Below are 22,292 nucleotides of genomic sequence, written 5' to 3'. Positions count from 1 at the left end.
GCGAACCTGGGATCCGGGCACCACGGCTCCTTCACACAGCACGTGGTTAAACTGTGGAACTCCCTGCCACAGGATCCTTTAAAGAAGGACTGGACAAACTCAGGGAGGAGGAGGGGGGTACTGAGGGCTAGCTATACTCTGCCTCCACCATCAGAGGCAGCGATGCTTCTGAATACCAGTTGCTGGAAACCACAAGAAGGAAGAGGGCTGTAATAATAATAATAATAATAATAATAATAATAATAATAATAATAGTAGTAGTAGTAGTAGTAGTAGTAGTAATTTATTTGCACCCTGCCCATCTGCCTGGGTTTCCCCAGCTACTCTGGGCGGCTTCCAGCAGAGATTAAAAATACATTAGAACATCAATCATTAAAAACTTCCCTAAACACTAAAACTTCCCTTCCCTAAAAACTTTGTTTCTCTTCCACTTCTGTTGTGATCGAATCCTGCTTGCAGGGCTCCCTTTGGGGCCTTTTCTCAGCCACGCTGAGCACAGGATCCTGGGCTAGATGGGACCCTTTGGCCTGACCCAGGAGCCAGACTCTCTTTATATTCCTATGTTCTGGGCATGCCTGGTTCCCGGGTTGCTCAGGTAAACCTGAGATTCTGATGCTACGTGTCAGAATCAAGTTTGAAACCTACCTAAATTCCTGTGGGGAATATCAGCCAGGAAGGAAGAATGTTCAGACCACAAAAACAATCGTTCTTGTATTCTAAATGTGAGGTGATCTTTCTCTCCCACCATTTAATTTTTTATTCCTTCCCCTCCTTGGTTTCTCTTTCACTTCTTTCTTCATTAAATTTGCGCTCGCGCGCACACACACACACGTATTTTTCACTCCATAAGACACACTTTTTTCCTCCTAAAAAGTAAGGGGAAATGTCTAGGCGTCTTATGGAGTGAATGCGTGGTCCCTGGAGTCAAATTGCCCAGGGGCAAAAAGCAGATCATGCTTTTTTTTTGAAAGAGGGAAGAGGGTGTTGAAACAAAGCCGCTGATTGTTTGCTGATTGGGAGGGAGATAAGGGACGTTAGAGATAAAGGAGGCTGCCTGGGAGGGGGGAGGTAAAGACAGCAAACTTGCAAAGGGGGGAAACAGGAAGACTAAAGCAATGAGGAGAGAAATTAGAAGAAAAGGAGGAGCAAAAAACTGCTCCAGCGGAGGAAAAGACACTAAGGCAAACAAGAGGGAAGGGAGTGTTGAAAGGAAGCAGCTGATCGATGGGAAAGGGAGAGAGATAAGGGAGGCTAGCGATAAAGGAGGCTGCCTGGGAGGGGCGAGGTAAAAGCCCATGGATCCTCAGGGTTTTTACATTGGGTCACCCCAAATTCACCATCAGATCACATAGCATGTCCATGGCTACAGCCTGCACCAAAAAAATCATGCACCCACTGTTTCATGGGGCGGAGGTGGTGCAAAAATATGGTTTCAAAGCACGGACTCACATGGATCCTCAGCATTTTTGCATTGGGTCACCCCAAATTCACCATCAAATCACATGTCTGTGGCCACAGCATGAACCTCAAAAATCATACATCCACTGTTTCATTCAGAATATTTTTTTTCTTGTTTTCCTCCTCTAAAAACTAGGTGCGTCTTATGGTGAGGTGCGTCTTATGGAGTGAAAAATACGGTGTGTATACATAAATATATAAATTTCTTCATCAAATTTGCATATGTGTGTGTGTACACACACACACACACACACACACACACACCCTCTGACATGTTGCCACTCTGCTATTGGATCAATTTTGACACGAACTAGCAAACGAATAGATGAATAAATGAATGAATAAGATGGGCAGGGTCTGGGTGCAATTCAGCGTGTCATGGGGAATGCCCAGGGATGGCGGAGGCAACCATTCCTGCAGCCTGGCAGCAAAGATTATGATGCCCGGGTCTGACCTTCCTGGGGGTGTGTGTGTGAGGTGGGTCCATTCTCTGATTTTCCTTGCCCTCTCCATCCCCCCCTTGCCCTTTCACCTTCCACGCAGTTGGTGGAGAAGAAGCAGATGTTCCGGGTCTCCAGCGGGTTTTCGTGGGTGAACTCCGGAGAACGGGTCTGTGGTTCCGACTCGCCCGTCAGGGAGGAGTTATCCACCTGCATGAGACAACAGAAAAAGCTGCACAATGTGGGGTTTTGTGTATTTTCCCGAACATACTGTATTTTCTGGCGTATAAGTCTACTTTTTAACCCAGGAATATCTTCTCAAAAGTTGGGGGTCGTTTTATACGCCGGTAAAGGTACCCCTGCCCATACGGGCCACTCTTGACAGACTCTGGGGTTGTGCGTCCATCTCACTCAAGAGGCCGGGGGCCAGCGCTGTCCGGAGACACTTCCGGGTCACGTGGCCAGCGTGACAAAGCCGCATCTGGCGAACCAGAGCCGCACACGGAAACGCCGTTTACCTTCCCGCTGGTAAGCGGTCCCTATTTATCTACTTGCACCCGAGGGTGCTTTCGAACTGCTAGGTTGGCAGGCGCTGGGACCGAGCAGCGGGAGCGCACCCCGCCGCGGGGATTCGAACCGCCGACCTTTCGATCGGCAAGCCCTAGGCGCTGAGGCTTTTACCCACAGCGCCACCCACGTCCCGCCTTGTGTGTGTGTGTGTGTGTGTGTGTGTGTGTGTATATGTGTGTGTGTGTGTGTGTGTGTGTGTAAACCTTAGACTGAGTTTTAGCACACATGAAAAAGTTAAAACAAATCCTTATTTCCTGATGAATTGCCTTTGAACTATAATGTAACTTAAATAGAAAACGATCTTTAGAAATTTTTTCCTGTGAAAGCATTTTATTTAAAAAATCTGATTTAAATTTTTAAAAATCTGATTTTTTAAATTAAAAATAATAATTGATTTTTATTCCCCATGGGCTCTTCCCTTGTGCCATTTCCCTCTTGGTCGCCCTCACCTTGCAGCCATGCGAGGAGATGATTCTCAGGTCCGCGGGAACCCGGTCTCCTCCTTTCACCTCCACCAGGTCCCCGACCACCACGTTCTCCGCATTGATCTGGTTCTTCTCCCCTTCCCGAATCACCAGGGCTTGCTGTGGGGACAAGACGGTGTCAATCCTGTGGGTCAGCGGTTCCCAGCCTTTTTGTGGCCACGCCCCACCTCAGCATCCCTAAAATCCTGACATGTAATTCTTATTATTCAAAAAGTGAGCTCCCATTCACTGTGAATAACTCATTCTTGAATTGCTTCCCTTTAAAAATCAAATTGCCCCCCTATGGGGTGTGTGCCCCACATTGGCAACCAGGGCTGTAGGTGAATGCCATTCAAGGTGCTGCCTCCATCCTGTACTTGACCCCCAAGTTTGCACATTTAAAAAGCACAAAACGTTGTTAACAGAGAAATCTGAGGGCTCCTTGGACAAAAAACAAGGAGACCAGCCAGGAAGACCAGAGCAAAACAGCAGCCAGGAGGCTTGGTCTTGATGGAAGACGGTCGCGACAGGACTTCCACCTGCCACCAGGTGGAACAAGATGGAAGCCCCGAACAAAAGAGAACCCACACTTTTATTAGCTGCTAATCCCCATGTTACACCCCCCAAACTACATCACGGTTACATCATGAAAGGGGAGGTCTGGTAGCCGTAATGTGAGCATCCTGGACCCTGCCCCATGGTTCCCCTTGCCCTCCAACAAACACCCATCAAGTGGAACAAAAGAGATCTTTAAATTTCCCTGTTTCCCGGCCAAGTTAATCCCACCCTTTTGTCTTCATCTGGCTTTGTTATTTCTGGAATGGCTACCTGTCTGGCCCTCAGGTATCAGGATGCCAGGGATTATCACTCAGGCAGAGGGGCTGCTGAGGAGCTGAGCTCACATGTCTATATGAATTTGTGAGGTTTTCCTTGTGAGCCAGTACACAGATACATTTATCAGTGAATTCTTACATTTGGTATCATGCAGCAAAGGCCCTTTGAATGGATAGGAAGAAACTGTGATGAAGTGTTTTGTGGGGACAAATCACAAAAGTCACAAAAGCGATTATCCTGGTTTTGGTAGTGGGCTGCATGTGCAAGATATCTGCTGGAGGGGCAACCCCCCCCCAACCTATGCATAAATTCCTGCAACAACGTGAAGCTGCAAAGACTTTCTCTGCCCTTCCAGGATGCTTTAGAATAAAGAAGCTGAATTATTATTTTTATTATTATATTTATTAAATTTGCGGGCTGCCCTTCACCTGAAGATCACAGGGCAGCTCACAATACAAAAATACAAAACAAGGACACAAAGCACAAAATAAAACGAAAACAACGGTTAACTCAGTCAGTGGGGCATGGGACTCTTAACTTCAGGGCGTGAGTTCAAGCCCCACGTCGGGTGAAAGATTTCCGCACTGCCTTGCAGGGGGTGGGACTAGATGACCCTCGTAGTTCCTTCCAACTATACATTTCTATGATTCTACAATCATTAAAAACCAATAATTCCTGGGAAGAACTGAAGCTGGCACAAAAGAGGCAGCCTTGACCACCAGAGGGATTTACTTGCCCTAAAATCAATCAATCAATCAATCAATCAATCAATCAATCAATCTTTATTATGGTCCAGAGACCGAACAAATCATTGCAAAGCAATGCATAATTCAGACAGCCTACCTCCAGGTTAAACAAGCATTTTGTTCAGACTTAAAGATAGGGATCATTGGTTCTTGCAACCGCTGATAAAAACTTCGCCACGGCTAATGTTCTAGCGTTTGTCTGGTCTTTCAATAGGAAATCATATTCTCTCTCTCTCTCTCTCTCTCTCTCTCTCTCTCTCTCTCTGTGTGTGTGTGTGTGTGTGTGCAAACTGCTTCAATATTTTAATTAAAAAACAAACACATTATTAAAAGTAAATACGTAAAACTTGTCTCAGCCACAAGAGGGCAGTGGAGAATGCCCGTTGTATGTTAGCAGCCATTGATCTCCTCCTATTCTAGTCTCCAACCCATTTTCAAAGCCATCCTTGCGCTGAAAATATCAACATACAATATCTAGACATGAAAAAAGGGAGGCATGAAAAGAAATTTGGCAGCTGGAGGGCGAAGGAGGGGATGGAGGGGATATTTGCTATCAAGCTGCTTAAGTGTGCGAATCGAGAAGGGGGTCCTCTGCAGTCCTGGTCCCACGTTGTGGGGGGAGGAGAATTCTTTTTTAAGAGCATTTCAGGAGGGTGGACTGGATGATCCTTGGGGGTCCCATCCAGCTCCACCGTTCTATGAAAATAAGCGCATGGGACGCGTGGCGGGGCCTTCTTACCTGGGGCACCATGTTCTTGAAAGAGTCCATGATTTTGGAGCTCTTGGCCTCCTGGTAGTAGGAGAAGCAGCCGGTGACGATGACGACGGCCGCCAGCACCACCCCCAAGTAAAGCTGGGAAGGAAGGAAGAAAATATCAGTGGAAATCTAAAATCTCAAAATGACAGACAGACTAGATGGTCCTTGGGGTCCCTTCCAACTTTACAATTCCATGATTCTCTCTCTCTCACGGATGGGAAGTGACTGAGGTGAAATATATATATAGTCAAGAGATATATAAATTTCGTGAAATGAATAAAATAAATGAATTCCTCAGGGAATAAGCCCCTTTTATCTGTATTTTTCCATCTACCACAGAGTGGACCCCAAAATGGCTTTTGAGGGGAATCTCTCTTAAGCCGCTGAGGGAATTTCTTGTCAGAAGGAAGGGAAGAAGGAAGCCTTTTCCTTCCTTTATTCCTTTTTAAAAGGGGATTTTTCTCAAAGGAAATAAGCTGGCGATAAGAGCTCCCCATGCACAAATGTGTGGCTCTGAAAATGCTTTTAGCTTTTTGTATAAACCTGCTTTAATTTGCATAAGCCTTGAGTCCCAGTCTGGGAAAAGGGTGTATAATAATAATAATAATAATAATAATAATAATAATTCCTGAGGGAAAGTTAGAAACCAGCTGCAGCCGGAGGGTGTAGAAAATACGAAGCTAGCTGGGCCAACGGCCAGAGTCAGCCCAAGGTGGACGGCGAGGGTCCTCTTCTGCTTCTTCATCTATTAATTTAAGGTTTACATGGCCCCCTTGCAGCCAGGTTTCTAGGGCAACTTGCCTAACAATAAAATATGACTTTGAAAATGCAAAACGGAAGACTTTTCAGGGTCTGCAGGTATCTCTGTGCTATCAAAATGTCTGGAACCGGTTTCCAAAGGCATGGAAGATCAATAACGTTTTTATCCTGTGTGTGGTGGGACTTTACAATTTATACAAACAGAATGAATTTCTGGGACTCTCTGGTGCTCCCAGCGCAGGACATAGTGACCTCTTAGCATTTCTACCAAGAGGTATCTCCTCAGATTACGCCACCAAATTAAAGGAACGCGAATGTCCCTCCTGTTGCCATTCCTGTTATTTCCTCCCTTTTGCTATTCTTGTTCATGCTTATATCTCATTGACGGCACAGTATTTTCTCTGTGTTGCTTTAATTTGTGCAAGCCGCCTTGAGCCTGGGAGACAGGTGGGATGATGATGATGATAAATAACATTCTTTTGTTTTTCCACGGGAAAGGGGCAGCGTTGCCCCCCTTGGGGAAGGGAACCATGTGGCAAAGTGGCACTCTGCACATGGACGGCTTCCCTTTCTTCTCTGTAAGGGGGAAAAGGCGGGCACACCCACCGCTCAGCCAGCCCCCCAACTCCCATTTCATAGCAAGGCCCATTGATGTTCATATCATCAATAAATCGCAACTGAGTTTGCTGGCGAGTTCAGGGTTCATTCCCCATGTTCTGGCCGGGTCTGGGACCTTCTCACATTACTGGGAGACCCACCTTAATTTTTAAAGGCTATTTTGGAGTCTGTTTTCTGGGCAGGAGGGGGAGAGAGAGTGAAAGAGATGTGGGAGAAACCCAAGACTCCCAGTAGAAATGGGTGAATAGGTCCCACTCAGGGTCGGGGCATTATTTAGTCCCATTTAAGAAGTGTGGGGAAGGAGTACGACAAGGCTGTATATTGTCTCGCTGCTTATTTAACTTATATGCAGAATTCATCCTTTCGAAAGGCAGGGCTGGATGAATCCCTAGCCGGAATTAAGATCGCCGGAAGAAATATCAACAACCTCAGATATGCAGATGACACAACCTTGATGGCAGAAAGTGAGGAGGAATTAAAGAACCTTTTAATGAGGGTGAAAGAGGAGAGCGCAAAATATGGTCTGAAGCTCAACATCAAAAAAACGAAGATCATGGCCACTGGGCCCATCACCTGCTGGCAAATAGAAGGGGAAGAAATGGAGGCAGTGAGAGATTTTACTTTCTTGGGCTCCATGATCACTGCAGAGGGTGGCAGCAGCCACGAAATTAAAAGACGTCTGCTTCTTGGGAGAAAAGCAATGACAAACCTAGACAGCATCTTAAAAAGCAGAGACATCACCTTGCCAACAAAGGTCCGTATAGTTAAAGTTATGGTTTTCCCAGTAGTGATGTATGGAAGTGAGAGCTGGACCATCAAGAAGGCTGATCGCCGAAGAATGGATGCTTGTAAATTCTGGTGCTGGAGGAGACTCTTGAGAGTCCCATGGACTGCAAGAAGATCCAACCTCTCCATTCCGAAGGAAATTAGCCCTGAGTCCTCACTGGAAGGACAGATCCTGAAGCTGAGGCTCCAAGACTTTGGCCACCTCATGAGAAGAGAAGACTCCCTGGAAAAGACCCTGATGTTGGGAAGGATGGAGGGCGCAAGGAGAAGGGGACGACAGAAGACGAGATGGTGGGACAGTGTTCTTGAAGCTACCAGCATGAGGGAGATAGTGGAAGACAGGAGGGCCTGGCGTGCTCTGGTCCAGGGGGTCACGGAGAGTCGGACACGACTAAAGGACTAAACAACAACTACAAGAAGTGAGGGGCCCAGCAGCACGGTTGTTCTTGCCCAGCGTGAAATCCTCTGCCTTCTGTTTTGGAGGCTCCTGCCTGGGCCCCCCTTCTGTTCAGGAAGTCTTGCAGTGTAACCCTACACAGGGCCAGGCACGCAGGGCTGCAAATACCGCCCTGGGGACAGGATGAACCCTCCCCGCTGCTCCGTGGCAGGAGGCCTGGGGCTTCTGGAATGACCCAGGGAGTGACCAGCCGTCCTGGGATAACCCCACCCCAAGGTGCTGGACGGAGACCAAGACCTTTTGGGCGCATGGCGCTGCTTGCATCAAAACCCCTTGCCCCTCGCTCTTCTGCCTGGCTGAGAAGGCAGGAGGGATATTCTCAAGCGAACGCAGCCTTTGTCTGTTTCTGAGGCCTGCTGTCCACACAGAGCGAAATGCCAAAGCTTGGTGACTGAGCAGCTGCTCTGTGCATGGAGGGTCAGGAATCTGAGAGTTGGAAGGGGCCCAAAGCTCTCCTTTCTCCTGTCTCCTCTTTTCCAGGCTAAACATGCCCAGCTCCTTCAACCGTTCCTCATAAGGCTTATTTTCCAGCCTTGCTCTCCCTTCCTCACACCTTCCAGCTTGTCAACATCCTTCTTAAATTGTGCTGCCCAGAACTGGACACAGTATTCCAGGTGTTTGTCTGACCAAGGCAGAATAGAGTGGCACTATTACTTCTCTTGGGACACGGGTGGCGCTGTGGTTTAAACCACAGAGCCTTGGACTTGCCAATCGGAAGGTCGGCGGTTCGAATCCCTGCAACAGGGTGAGCTCCCGTTGCTCAGTCCCTGCTCCTGCCAACCTAGCAGTTCAAAAGCACCTCAAAGTGCAAGTAGATCAATAGGTACTGCTCTGGCGGGAAGGTAAACGGCGTTTCCGTGCGCTGCTCTGGTTCGCCAGAAGCGGCTTAGTCATGCTGGCCACATGACCCGAAAGCTGTACGCCGGCTCCCTCGGCCTGTAAAGCGAGATGAGCGCCGCAACCCCAGAGTTGGCCACGACTGGACCTAATAGTCAGGGGTCCCTTTACCTTTACCTATTACTTCCCTTGATAATGATAATAATAATAATAATAATAATAATAATAATAATAATAATAAATTATATCCCGGGCTCAGAGCAGCTAACAACAATAAATGTAACACAATCTGGACACTAGACTTCTGTGGATGCAGCCTAGAATAGTGTTAGCTTTTTCTGCTGCTGCATCACCCTGTGGACTCATGTTAAGCTTGTGGGTCCCATCCCAGACATCTCAATGTCTAAGCTGCATGATCATAGAATTGTAGAGTTGGAGGGGACCTCAGAGGTCATCCAGCCCAACCCCAAATATGCAGGAATCACAACTAAAGAATCCCTGACAGATGGCCCTCTGAGCTCTGCTTAAAAACCAGAGGTGGAGTCCCTCGAAGTCAGGGGTGGTCCCCAGCCCCAGCCCACATGGCCAGGGGGTCAGGGATGGGGATGGGAGCTGGAGTCAAGCGACACCTGGGAGGCCACAGGTTAGTCGCCTCCTAAGCCCCACCCAACGCTTTTCTTGCAATTTCAGGCAGCTTGTTGGACAGCCGCCTCCTGACTCCGTCCTCCCCCTCCCTGGGCAACGGCCCCGTTGACTCGTGGGGTTGTTGGAGTCCAGCCCCTTCCGGAGGGCACCCCACTGGCTACCCCAGTCCTATGGGGGTCTGACCCGTGAGGGGGGCCTCCTCTGCCCTTATCCTGACCTGAGTGATACATGTGTGATACCGGGCAAAATTTGAGGTGTTACGAATAGGATGCAAAGCCCTTAACAATTTGGGACCAGTTTGCAATATTGCCTTAGCTCATCTGGGCTCATGCAACTGCTTTGATCTGCACTACTAGCACTGGCTCTGCATTCTTAAGAACTCACTCTTTTAGTGTGGCAGCACCCAGGAACTTCCTGCCTCTTGACACCATCCATGCGCCTTCCCTGTACTGCTTCTGCTAAAAACATTCTCGTTTAGGCAAGCCTGCCTAGATATGTAGGGATGCTGACATGTGCTTTAACCTGGTTTTTTTTAGCTTATTGTTGATCTTAATGTTTTTTGCATGTTTTAAATAATTGCTTTTACCTGTTATTTACTGCTAATTTTACTGTTTTATTTTTTTAAAAAAACTGCTTTGAGTTTTGTTTTGTTCTTAAACCAAGTGGTGTGTAAGATTTGTAAAATAAATTAATAATTATCCTGGTGCTGCTGTGAACATCGCCTGCCTGAAACCCCAGAGAGCTGCTGCCAGTCAGTGTAGGCAGAACTAGTCTATATGGACCAATTATCTGATGCAATCTAAGGCAGCTTCCTACATTCCTATTTCAACCTTTTACTCAGAACCATGAGGACTAGAATCCTCTTTCCTAAGTAGGGCTGGCAATGTCCCTTCTCTGAAACCCTGGAGAGCTGCTGCCAGCCCGGGTTGGGATCCTATCCTCTTGGGGCAGGCATCCCCAAACCTGCTGGCACTCCTGCTGTTTTGGGACTACAATTCCCATCATCCCTGTTCCCAAAACAGCTGGAGGGCTGAGTTTGGGGGTGCCTGTCTTGGGGCCACAAGACTTACGTTGTCGTTGGCCGGCTCATCCTCCATTGCCGCTTGGATGCTGTAGGCCAGGAAGCAGAGAATGGCCCCGATCCACAGCAGGATGGAAAAACCCCCGAAGAGCTGGCGGCAGAACTTGACCCACTCTGGTGTGGTTGGAGGAGGGGTCAAGGCGTTGGGTCCATCCTTGGCCAGGATCTCTGCTGCCCGCGTGTTGGTCAGGCCCTGGCATGGAAGGAGACAAAGAAAGGAAAAAAGAGAGGGCATATTAACCTGTGTGGTGGAATCAGGGGGAGGCCAAGGGCCACATTCCCTTGTAGGCAACTTCTTGGGGGCCAACGGCTGCAGCTGTTGACTTTCCAACCATGCAAAATCCAGAGGTTTCTCCAAACACACAAAATGTCTCCATTCGACAAGCAAGCGAGAGGCATCGACTGCATAAACACTTAAAGCAAATTGTTCCCCTCACCCCAGAATCCTGGGAATTGTAGTTCTGTGAGAGGGCAAACTACTGTATATTTCCCAGGATTCTTTAGGGCATTCATGTGTTTTACGGAGGATAAGACTTCACAGAGGAGACTAAGGTTACCAGACGTCCCCGTTTCCTGGGGACAGTCCCCGGATTTACAAATCAATCCCCATACAAAATCCTATCATTCCTATTGAAGTTGAAAAGTGTCCCATTAGGACTACAAGAAGCTTTGTAAGGAGAAATTTACAAAGCATTGCAAAGTAGAGAAAGAAGAGAGATATTAGTTATGAGTTAAACGTAACTGTGGAAGTAAGAAATGTATATTTAGTGAATAGATTGGAAAATTTTCAGATGTGATTGGTGGAAGTAAAAAAAAAAAGATGGCATAAGATATGAAAGTATGTTTAATTACTGTTGAAAATGATATGTTGAAAAACTAAGAAAAATTTATGTGTATTTAAAAAAAGAAGTTGAAAAGTGTCCCCAGATTCATTGAAAAAAATCTGGTAATCTTAGGCTAGTAGCCAAAATGGTGGCCAGCAATGCTTATGAATATTAGTTGCTGGAAATTGCAGAAGAGGAGGGTGCAGGACGCTGGACTAGGTGGAGCCCCCCCCCCTTTGACCGGAACTGGGCTTTTCTTATGTCCTTATGGAGCCTCCAGCTCCAGGGCCAGTCTACCTTGATCCCTAAGTTCTTGGGCATATTGAGCCACCGGACATGGGTGCGAAATCAGCCCCAGTCAGAAGGCCGGCATATAACACCCCCCATGGGATAAATGAAAGCCAGGATGCCTTGATACCCCTCCCCATGCAGAAACACAAGAGTCACAAAAAGAGGGTACAAGGCAAAGAGGAGAAGCAAATGTCCCCAATGGACTCACCCGGGACAGATCCACTTGGTACTTCCTGCTGATTTCGTCCAGCGACAGCTTGTGGTCATCCTGGCAAGGAGAGAGAGAAGAAGGACAGGACAAGGGGGGGCAGTGAAAGGCTGTTAGTCACGGGGGGCAGAAGAGCTGAACGTCCTTGGAAAAGGAACAGGATCCGGGAAACCGAGGAGAGACATTCCTTCTTGCTGTCAGCGCACAAAGCATCTTTCTCCTCCTGGCTGCTCTTGTGAGAAGGAGACGGACACAGAGAGAGAGACGGAGTCCCTGGGCAGACCCCCCTCCATGACCCCCCACCCCCCACCACTTTGCCCCCTCATCACAGCAGGGACAGGGGAGGCTTCTTCTGGCTTGCGGGGGTCAATCTTAGTTCTCTCAGAGTTGTTTGCGGTGCTATTCCTACTCGAAGTAGACCTACTGAAGTTAGCAGGCATGACTAACTTGCTTTCATCCATTTCATATACTGAGTCTATACTGAGCAGGACTTAGCTGGAGGAAAAAACCCCTGTTCTTTATTATTATTATTTTTGCAATATTGATTTCAGTTCTGCAGCAGTTTTGAGAGAGAGGTTTTTTTAAATCCTTAGCATTTTAGTACAAATTTCTCTTTCATGTGCAGTATTTTTGTGTTATGCAATTTTAAGGTGCATATTTTGGCAAGCCATTTTCCCCAAATTTAATGTCTGCTGTTTTCACTAGTATATATATATTTATTCCCCACCCCAGCATGCTTCCCCCCAATATATGAATTTTTGCACACTGGTTCGTTTTGTAGGAGAGTGCATTGCAAAATTCGGATAAGTGCGAATTTTGAAAGACAGTTGTGTTTTGGTTCGCATATTGGTTGAGAAGTGCAAATAAGGTCATTCCTCGTTAAAATACAAGTGAAACTTCATTTCTCTCCCGCCTACTGCTGTGGGCCCTGACAGATCCCTGAGCACGGAGCCTTATCGCGGAGGATAATAAGGCCACCAACCACAATGGCTATCTTCTCCCTCCACTGTCAGAAAAACACCTGTGGCGAGTGCTGCTTTCGCACTCAGGTCCTGCTTGGAGGCTTCCCATTGGTTGGCCATTGTGAGAAGAGGAGGCTGGACTAGATGACTCCCCCCCCCTTTGGCCTGATCCATCATGTTCTTCTTCTTCTGTTCTTATGGAGCCTCCAGCTCCAGGGGCAGTCTATCTGGACCCCTAGTTCCTTAGGGGCACTTGGCACTGTGGGGAGTCTGGACTGGAGGGGCCACTGACCAAGCTTTGACCCCCAGCGCTCCCCCAAACAGCCACTCCGGCCAGCGCTTGGACTTACCAAATTCACTTCCTTCTTCAACTCATCCAGCTCTTTCTCCTTCTGCTTCTTCTTCCCTCCTCCATTCTCAGCCGTCGCCCCCGGCGGGGCAGACTCTCGTCCCGCCTGAGGGGGCAAAGATGGCATTAGCAGCCCCAATGGGCAAGAGGGAAGAGGCACCACCAGGGAGACCCAGAGCGCTCCCAGCCAAGGACGGGCGAATCTGTCGGTTTCGTGACCCTCAATGTACAATAAATAAATAAATGTATGGGGTGTGTGTGAAATCCCACATGAGTTTGCTGCTTCTGTAGCATTGCATTCCCAGGAACAAAAAACCGGTTGCTAAAACCCCAAACTTCTCGTCATTTCCACCAGAAAACATCCAAGCTGCTTGCAAAGCTGGGAGATCTGGGGATACCTGGTGGGTTTACACTCAGAGTCTTCCTTCCCCTAGAGGGGTTCCCTTTCCAGGGGGGTGGGGCCTGTCTGTCCATCACTTCCCTCTACAGCACACGCAGAAGCCACCTTCTTGACCATTGGACACCCTCTTGGTCTTGTCCACTCAATGCGCTAGAGCATGGGTAGGCAAACTAAGGCCACAGTCCAGGAATCAGCATGTTTTTACATGAGTAGAATGTGTGCTTTTATTTAAAACGCATCTCTGGGCATAGGAATTCATTCATTTTTTCTTTCCAAAAGATAGTCCGGCCAGTGGACCGGCCCCCTGCTGAAAAAGTTTGCTGACCCCTGGGCTAGAGCCTGTCTTCTCCTGCAGGGGAAGCCCCTAAATCACAGAAGGTTAGAGACCCATCGGCTGCCCTCACCTGGTTTAGCCAGCCAGTTGAAGCCGTTCCCAGGCTGTGGCTGCTCTTGCATGCTGACAGTTTCTCTGAGCTTCAATTGAGAGCTGTGTGCGGGGGGGGGGGGGGGGCAAAGGTGGACAAACTACCCCAGAAGGAGCATGAAGGGCTACCCTTCCCCTAACATGCCATATACCCCAAGTTAAGGTCTCCTGTTAGTATACAAGGACCGGTTTCCCTGCGAGATCACCTGATTGGGGAGTGTGTAATCTGTGGCTGTTTCAGAGACCATTACGCTGTGGCCCTATATACAGGCTTTAAAGGTAAAGGTAAAGGGACCCCTGACCATTAGGTCCAGTCATGGCCGACTCTGGGGTTGCGGCGCTCACCTCGCTTTACTGGCTGAGGGAGCCGGTGTACAGCTTCCAGGTCATGTGGCCAGCATGACTAAGCCGCTTCTGGCGAACCAGAGCAGCGCATGGAAATGCCGTTTACCTTCCCGCCGGAGCGGTACCTATTGATCTACTTGCACTTTTGAACTGCTAGGTTGGCAGGAGCAGGGACCGAGCAACGGGAGCTCACCCTGTCGCGGGGATTCGAACCACCAACCTTCTGATCAGCAAGTCCTAGGCTCTGTGGTTTAACCCACAGCGCCACCCGCGTCCCTTTTATATACAGGCTTGACCTGGGAGGAAGCGCCATGACTGGACATAGTAGGGCTTACTTCTGAGTAGACATGCATAAGCTTGTGCCATTATTACCCCCTCCATGACTGCTTCAATGGGCGGAACTGGCACTGCCCCTGGGGCCACAGCATCCCCGTTCTGAATTTGTAAGAACTCGATTGCTTAGTGTGGCAGCAGCTCAACTTTGGAACTCCCCGCCTCTTGACATCAAGCAGGCGCCTTCGTCATACTCTTTTCGGCTCAAAACACTCTTGTTTAGACAAGCCTTGTTTGAGAGCTGGTGCAAGTTTCAATCTGTTTTTTCGTCTATTTTAATAATAATAATAATTTATTATTTGTACCCCGCCCATCTGGCTGGGTTTCCCCAGCCACTCTGGGCGGCTTCCAACAAAAGATAAAAAATACATTAAAACATCATTCATTAAAAACTTCCCTGAAGCCTTCAGATGTCTTCTAAATGTCATGTAGTTGTTTATCCCCTTGACATCTGGTGGGAGGGCGTTCCACAGGGCAGGTGCCACCACCAAGAAGACCCTCTGCCTGGTTCCCTGTAACCTCACTTCTCGCAGGGAGGAAACTGCCAGAAGGCTTTCGGATCTGGACCTCAGTGGGGGTCGAGACGCTCCTTCAGATATACTGGACCGAGGCTGTTTAGGGCTTTCAAGGTCAGCACCAACACTTTGAATTGTGCTCGGAAATGTACTGGGAGCCAATGTAGGTCTTTCAAGACCGGTGTTATGTGGTCTCGGCGGCCGCTCCCAGTTACCAGTCTAGCTGCCGCATTTTGGATTAGTTGTCGTTTCCGAGTCACCTTCCAAGGTAGCCCCACATAGAGCGCATTGCAGCAGTCCAAGCGGGAGATAACTAGAGCATGCACCACTCTGGCAAGACAAACATTGTTGTAATGTTTTGAAGTCTTGAATTATCACCTTGTTGATAACGTAATTGTTTTCTTTTCTTCTTTTGTTAGCCTTTTGGGGATATTTTTAAACAAGCAAGTGGTGGATAGATTTTATGAAATAAATAAAAGCATTGTGAACAAATCTGGGACATTTACAGCAGCTGCTGAGATATACAGGCCCTGAATGAAGACTCATTTGTGATCCCGGCATTTCAGGGAGTTAGAAGAGACGACCGCGGGGGTCCCTTCCAACTCCATGAGTCTCATTTTCAGCAGAACAGCAGGCAAGGACCTTCCTTCTAGAGCCCTGAGTGTGCATTGAGCAGTGGCCTCACGGCAAAGCAGCCTTTGCCAAACATCCCAGGCAGGACCCTGCCTTGAATGGCCTGCTGCAAAAGCTTTGATGCCTTCCTCCTCCTCCTCCATCACCACCATCACTGAGCTACTGATCCTATTTAGCCAGTTCTGGACAGAGTGCCAGGGGAAGCTATTATTGTCACGGCATTTCCGGACTGAGGGGCCGCAGGAAGTGCAGGAGCCAAATGTTTCTCTCCCCACCTCAGCAAAACTCTTGAGATTTGGACGTCCCAGGAAGGTGGCCAACACAGCTGGTTGTCCACTTGTATAGAATAAGTTCGTGGGAGGTGGAAGCAGAGCTCCCGATTTCTCCCAGAAAGGAGACCAGGCACCGCTCATTTCGCCAAGCCCAAAGGATCTGTGCTTCCAGCATCAGTAGAAATAGGAACAGGCAAATCTGCAGGTTTGGGTTTCTCAGTTTCTCACTTTTCTGTCTTCAGCTGTTTACGTTTCTGCATCAAAATGCAATTCTCCCCCACCCTTACCTTTTTTAAGAGTCCTCATGAAAATCCATCAACACTTAAGGCAAATTTCTCCTAGATTGCACATGCCTGTTTGCAATTTTGCCTAACATACGCATTTTTGCAAAGCAATTTTCCAGAATAGCTTTTCATATGTTATTTTCAATAATGAGTGGATTTTGGGGCATGCTTTACCCAAATACATGCATTTTTTTCCTGCCTTTGGGCTGGAGGAGCACCCTGCAAAATATTGTCATATCCCGTGAGATGCGTGGCTGAGTGGGGATTCGAATTCTGGTCTCACCCTGGTCCAAGTCCTCATATAATCCCCACAACAACAGCCCTGTGAGGGATGCTAGGCTGAGAGGCCGTTACTGGCCAAAGGCCACCCAGGGAGCTTCATGACCAAGTGGTAATTTGAACCCAGGTCCTTGCAGTTTGACGCTCTAACCGTTATGCCACCCTGACTCTCGGACCTCTCTTCCTGCCCTGCGCCACCATCACTCACTGCTGGGGCCTGACCGGGAAAGGGGACGGGATGCCAGCCACACCATTCCACAACACTGAAAGAGGAGAGCAACGTCATTAGCACTCGGGGCATGTCTTGGCGCAGCCAGGGACCCCGGAGAGCGAGAGAAAAGGCCGGGAGAGAGCGAAACCACTCCTGTTCCAAGTCTTGCCTATTCAGGCCTCCGGGGCTTTTCAAGGAGGCAGAAAGACCCCTCTGTTCCGCCTGCTTGGGCATTCAGTGCCCAGGGAGACATCTTCTCTCTCCTCCGCCGGGCTCTGGGCTTGGCACGCCTCTCCTCTGGGCCCCCGGAGACAGGGAGAAAGGGTGTTTTCCCCATCCTGGCCCAAAAGGAGGGAGAGAAAGAATTGGGCCAGGCAGGAACTCCCTGAGCGAAGTCCTTCCCTCGGCTGAGGTGAGGAGGGACAACTGCGCGGCGGATCAAATGGCACAAAACAATGCAGGGAATGATGGAGCGAGGAAGGGCTGTGGCTTTGGGGATTTCTGCTTCAGGGGAAACAGCCAGGGAGAGGTGAGATGGTAGAAGTTTATAGAACGATGGAGAAGCCCGTGAAGATGTACGTTGGAAAATCCAGGGCAGAGAAAAGCAAGGGCTTCTTCATGCGGGGGCAGAGTTGAACTGTGGAACTCCTTGCCACATGAGGCAGCTATGGCCACCAAGCTGGATGGCTTTAAAAGAGGACTGGGGGAATTCATGCTTCTGAATATCAGTCGCTGGGGACACAGTGCAGAATGAGAGATGGCTTTAAGGGAAAACTGGGCTGGGTCCAACCCCCATTTGGTGCAACCCCCTGCAGTGCAAAGCTGGTATCTAGGTAGCTTTTGGGGGGTTGTGGTGGACGAAGCAAAGTGGTTGTTTCTCCCTGAGAAAAGGCCAGGCATTGCTCATTTCCACGCCCCAGGAGGCCTGTGCTTTCAGCACCTGCCCTATGATCAGTAAAAACTATAGGAATGGACAAATATCGTCGTCATCATCATCATCAATAAGTTTATTGAAATAGCCAAAGGCCACGGCAGTTTCATAACAGTTTGCGGAACTACAGGGTGGACAAATATGCTGCTGCTGGTTTCTCATTTTTGCAAGTTCTGTCCTCCACATTTGCACACCGGCTTTTGCTTTCATTTGCAAAGGTTGCCAGGAATGACAGCTCTGTGCCCGGCGAAACCGCATTTCCCAGCACATTTCAATGGATGTGCTTTGAGCGCATGGTGTGTGGACCTGCTCACAACGCCCCCGTTTTGCATGGAGAAGCCGGCGGTCAGCCCAGGCCCCTGGCCATTCCTCCTGCTGCAAGGCCAGGCCTTGTCATTCCAAAGCCCCAGGTCCTATATATACACATTTTCAACTATTTTTAAACGAGGGAAAATGCATCAGGGGTCAAGTGATTAGGAAGTCGATTCCCACCTCCCTTGAACAGAGGTCAGCGTGGTAACCAGGGGGCAAGCCGTGCAAAAGGTGCTGGAGCTGGGGACCCCACGGGGAGGATTGGGGTTCCCCCGTCTCCCCCCAGCCCATGGCCACACAGGACCCGGTTCCCAGGTCTCTCTGTAACACGACCCCTGGCAAACAAGAGTTGTTCTTGGCAACGGGGGAACTTTTCCGTCAGCGTTGCGATGAGGTCCTCTTTTTATTTTCTGCTCCTGAATAAACATCTGTATCTCCTGGGCCTGGTTCTTGCGATCCCAAAAGGTCCCAGCGAGGGTTTGGGCCCAGTCCAACGATGTCGGGCACCCCTCTCCCACTGCCTGTGTGACGAGACCGTTTGATTTTGGAAAGGCTCCACCGACAGAACCTCTCAGGCCAGGGACCGAAAGAGGCTTGGTTTTGGAACACAAACATGGGAAAGGAGGAAGCAGATTAATCCAAGCTGGACACTTGGTCTCTCTAGCTCAGTACTGACCACACGGATGGGCATTGGCCCTCCAGGGTCGCAGAACTTCTTCATGAAGCATATCGTTAAACTATGGAACTCCCTGCCACAGGAGGCGACAATGACCATCAACTTGGATGGCTTTAAAAGTAGATTGTATACACTCCAACATTTCACCAATGAAAATAGGGGCATCCTATTCCATTATTATTGTTTATTATTATTATTATTATTATTATTATTATTATTATTATTATTATTACTATTACCCCATCCATTTGATTGGGTTGCCCCAGCCACTCTGGGTGGCTTCCAATATACATAAAAACTTCAACGTTTAAAAACTTCCTTATACAGGGTTGCCTTCAGATGTCTTCTAAAAGTTGTGTTGTTATTTATCTCCTTGGCTCGGGGTTTCCACAACTCCAACATTTCTGCAACGGAAATAGGGATGTCCTAAGGAAAAGTGGGACATTCTGGGATCAAATCAGAAACCAGGACAGCTTCTGTAAATCCAGAACCACCCCTGGAAAACAGGGACACTCAGAGGGTCTGCAAATCAGAACTGCTGCTTGATGAACAGCTGCCTGTTTTCTGACCCCAATCCAGACTTTTGCTTTATTTCACAGGAATCATATACCTCCTGCTTGTGGCAAAGCCTCGGAGCTGTTGGTGCAAACTTTGTGCAAAGAAATGCAGGGGCAAACCCTCAATAGGCGGGTTATCGGGGAACAAGCCCTGAGAAATCTCTGGCAACAGGGGTCCAGTTTGCTCACACAGCCTGGCCCTGGCTGCACCCTGCTTTGTGGCAAAAGGGTGCGTGGGAATGGGACAGGGGGCAATCACAGAATCCTAGATGTGCAAAAAGGGGTCCAGCCCAACCCTTCACAGGAATCAAAGTTAATGTATCATTCCACTGAATGCAGGGGGCAGAAATCAGCCTATGTCTCTTCCTCCCCCCCAAAAAAAAATTTATTTTACTGAGGTTCATTAAAGATACATGTCAAGAAGTACAATTAACACAAAGAAAAAAACATAAACTGAATAAAATGCAAATTGTTCACTATTCACTATCCAGGTGGCCAGTCCAAGATGTAGCTGTGCAGCAGCAAGAAAAAAAAGAGGTCAATTGCACTGGAGAAATACCTCCAATCAGCCAAGTATGGTGTGTATGATCAATAAAGCTTTAATCTCTCTCAGGCAACACCCTCTGCTCTAATTACCCAAATCTGACCATCAATTAAGACTGGCACATTCATATTGCTTTGGTTGTTTTGATTTTTTTCTCCCTCATGAGACTTCACATAGGAAAAAGCAAGTATCATAAAAGAACTATTCAAAATAATGAAGAAAGCCAGAGCCTCTGTCTCTTACAATCCATTCTGTATCTTTCCTGCCTCCACTGCATAAAAAACAACAACCTTGCAGTGGCCCCAAAATCGCTGAGCTCCAGCCCCCATTCTGGGAGGGCTGGTGCCTAGTGAGTGACAGGAGCCTCCTGCCACCCCTCTCTGCCCTGGTGGCTTCTCATGAAGTGCCAGGAGATGGTGTGTCATTTCAAGTTTCTAGACCCTAAGGTTGCGCCGGAAAACCTACAATTCAGAATCCAAACAGAAACTATTGTCTTTCTCCGCTTGTGGTTTTGAAAGGTTGTGGGGTCTACCCTGCACGGCTCAATTCTAAATGAAGACGCTGAATGGGATCCAGTCTAACTAATCCACCCTCTGGCTTGCACTGGACATGGATTCAGATTTTCGCACGGGGACAAGATCTTGTTTAATTAGGAGAGGATTAAAAGTGAATGACAGCAAGCGCTCCTGGAAGCTGACGGAGAGCGACAACGCAGCAATGTTTCTCCATCTGCCTTTCCGACAAAGAACACAGGATCATAGTCACTTGCACTGATAGGAACCCCGGGAGTTCTGCACTGAATTATACATCTGAAAATGAACCCCGGGAGTTCCAGCTGTGCTAGATCACAGGTAAAAGGCGAATCCTCAGCGGTGTCCCAAACATCTGGGTCAACAAATGCCGATACCCCTTTCTCTTTCCTTTGCGGGTGAGAACCATGACTGTGGAAAAAGCGATCCATAGAGAAGGCAGATGAGCGCCTTTTCTTTTATCTGTTTTGTGGGTGCAGAGAAGGGAGCATTTTCCCCAACTACCAAATTGCACCAAGCGTTGCATCAGGGAGGAGAGAAACTCTGCAAACAGTTCTGTGGAAGCTGGAAGCTGGCAGTCACCTTTCCCAGCAGTCTAAAAGGAAGAAACCCCAACAGACGCTTTTGTCTTACAGAATATTATACTTGTCTGTTAAATATGCCTTTCTACCGAATGTGAGAAACTAGCACAACCTGTGACATGGATTTAACAACACGCTTTGTTCTCCTGCACCTCTCTCTGCCACCCTGTAAAATCTGACAGCGAAATACTTTTTCTGACAGCTGGGGTGGCAGATTTTGCCAGCTGCCGCCGCCGCCACCGGCCTCGAGGTTCTCACTAGAGGCTCAAAGCGAAGGCCACACTTTGTAGGTGCAAGAACAACAGTACAGACCTCCTGGCCAGGGGCAAGAGAAAACTTTTCCGAACTCAAAGCAGGAGCCCCAACACCCCTCTCCTCAAAGTAGGACAGGCAGAGGGCAGCAGAAAGCAGCCCGCGGGACTCCGGGGCATCTCAGCACCTGACATTTACAGCCCCGCTCCTCCGCTCAAAGCGACAAGACGCCCAAGGCCAGTCTACGTGAGCGCAAGACCTAAAATTATTAAATGCAATCCGTGGACCCGATCCTGCACTCCCCTATCTGCCAAAGCGGACCACGCCCAGAGAGGACCGCAATCTGCCCAGCCCAGCCACGGCCTGTGGGGCTCATCTGCCTTCGAAGGGGGGTGGGAGATATGGAAACGGTTCTTTGGGAACAAACGCACCTTCTGGTCTCCCAAAGAAAGCTGCGCAAACACGCTCCGATCTCCTTCCTCCAACCCTCGCCTTTTCTCTGCCTGCGGACCCTTCCTCCTTGCTCTCCACAAAACCCACACCCTGGCCTTCTCAGGGATCCCTGTAGGTGACCCCCCATTACTTTCCCTTTGCAATACTTGTTTGCACCCCTGAAGGACCACTTCTCTCTCTCCCACCCCCAGATATGGCCTTTGGGGGCCCCAGCGGTACTTACCCCTTTCCCCATATTTGCTGGTGCAGGAGACGGAGGGGACAGGAGAATAGGGGGTGGGGAGGGGGAGACGACAACAACAACAAAAGGGGTGGGGGTAGCCTATAGGGAGCACATGTAGGAGATATACATTCAGAGGGGAGGGCCCTTCCTGTCTTTAAATAGACGGCTCGGTTCCTCCGCTCCTTCTCTGGACAGAGGCACTTGTTGAAACTGGATCTCCAGTTGAGAGGGGAGAAAGAGAGAGAGGGAGGGAGGGAGGGAAGCCCCTCCTCCCAGAAACCTCCCTCTTTTCCCTCCTGCTTTCCCCAGCTCTCCTGCCCCATAGACCCAGCCTCCTTTTGCAGAGAAACCCCACCTCCCTTCCTCAGGCGGGAGGGCTCTCTGCCCACCAGCAGTTGCCTCTGCCAGGGGAGACTTGCCAAGCTGCACCCCCTGCCAGTCCCTTGGCCAA

At 48.9% G+C, this 22,292-nt stretch overlaps 1 protein-coding gene across 1 annotated transcript in view; it reads right to left on the bottom strand.

Moving 5' to 3' along the window:
- LOC309520396 (sodium/potassium-transporting ATPase subunit alpha-2) overlaps positions 1-22,090 on the bottom strand; it is a 44,192-nt gene extending 22,102 nt beyond the window's left edge. Inside the window, exons 1-7 of the mRNA XM_082202097.1 lie at positions 21,842-22,090; positions 13,088-13,192; positions 11,776-11,835; positions 10,442-10,645; positions 5,252-5,365; positions 2,918-3,052; positions 1,991-2,108 (exon numbers count right to left, since the gene is read on the bottom strand). Of these exons, the coding sequence (XP_082058223.1) occupies positions 1,991-2,108; positions 2,918-3,052; positions 5,252-5,365; positions 10,442-10,645; positions 11,776-11,835; positions 13,088-13,192; positions 21,842-21,853 (748 nt within the window). The 5' untranslated portion in view covers positions 21,854-22,090. The remainder of the gene's footprint in view (positions 1-1,990; positions 2,109-2,917; positions 3,053-5,251; positions 5,366-10,441; positions 10,646-11,775; positions 11,836-13,087; positions 13,193-21,841) is intronic.
- Positions 22,091-22,292: the final 202 nt, after the last annotated feature.

Source organism: Podarcis vaucheri (assembly GCF_965113315.1).
Source record: "Podarcis vaucheri genome assembly, chromosome: 16".
NCBI lineage: Eukaryota > Metazoa > Chordata > Lepidosauria > Squamata > Lacertidae > Podarcis > Podarcis vaucheri.
The sequence above is the reverse complement of the archived record's forward strand: the minus strand, read 5'-3'. Positions and strand labels throughout refer to the sequence as shown.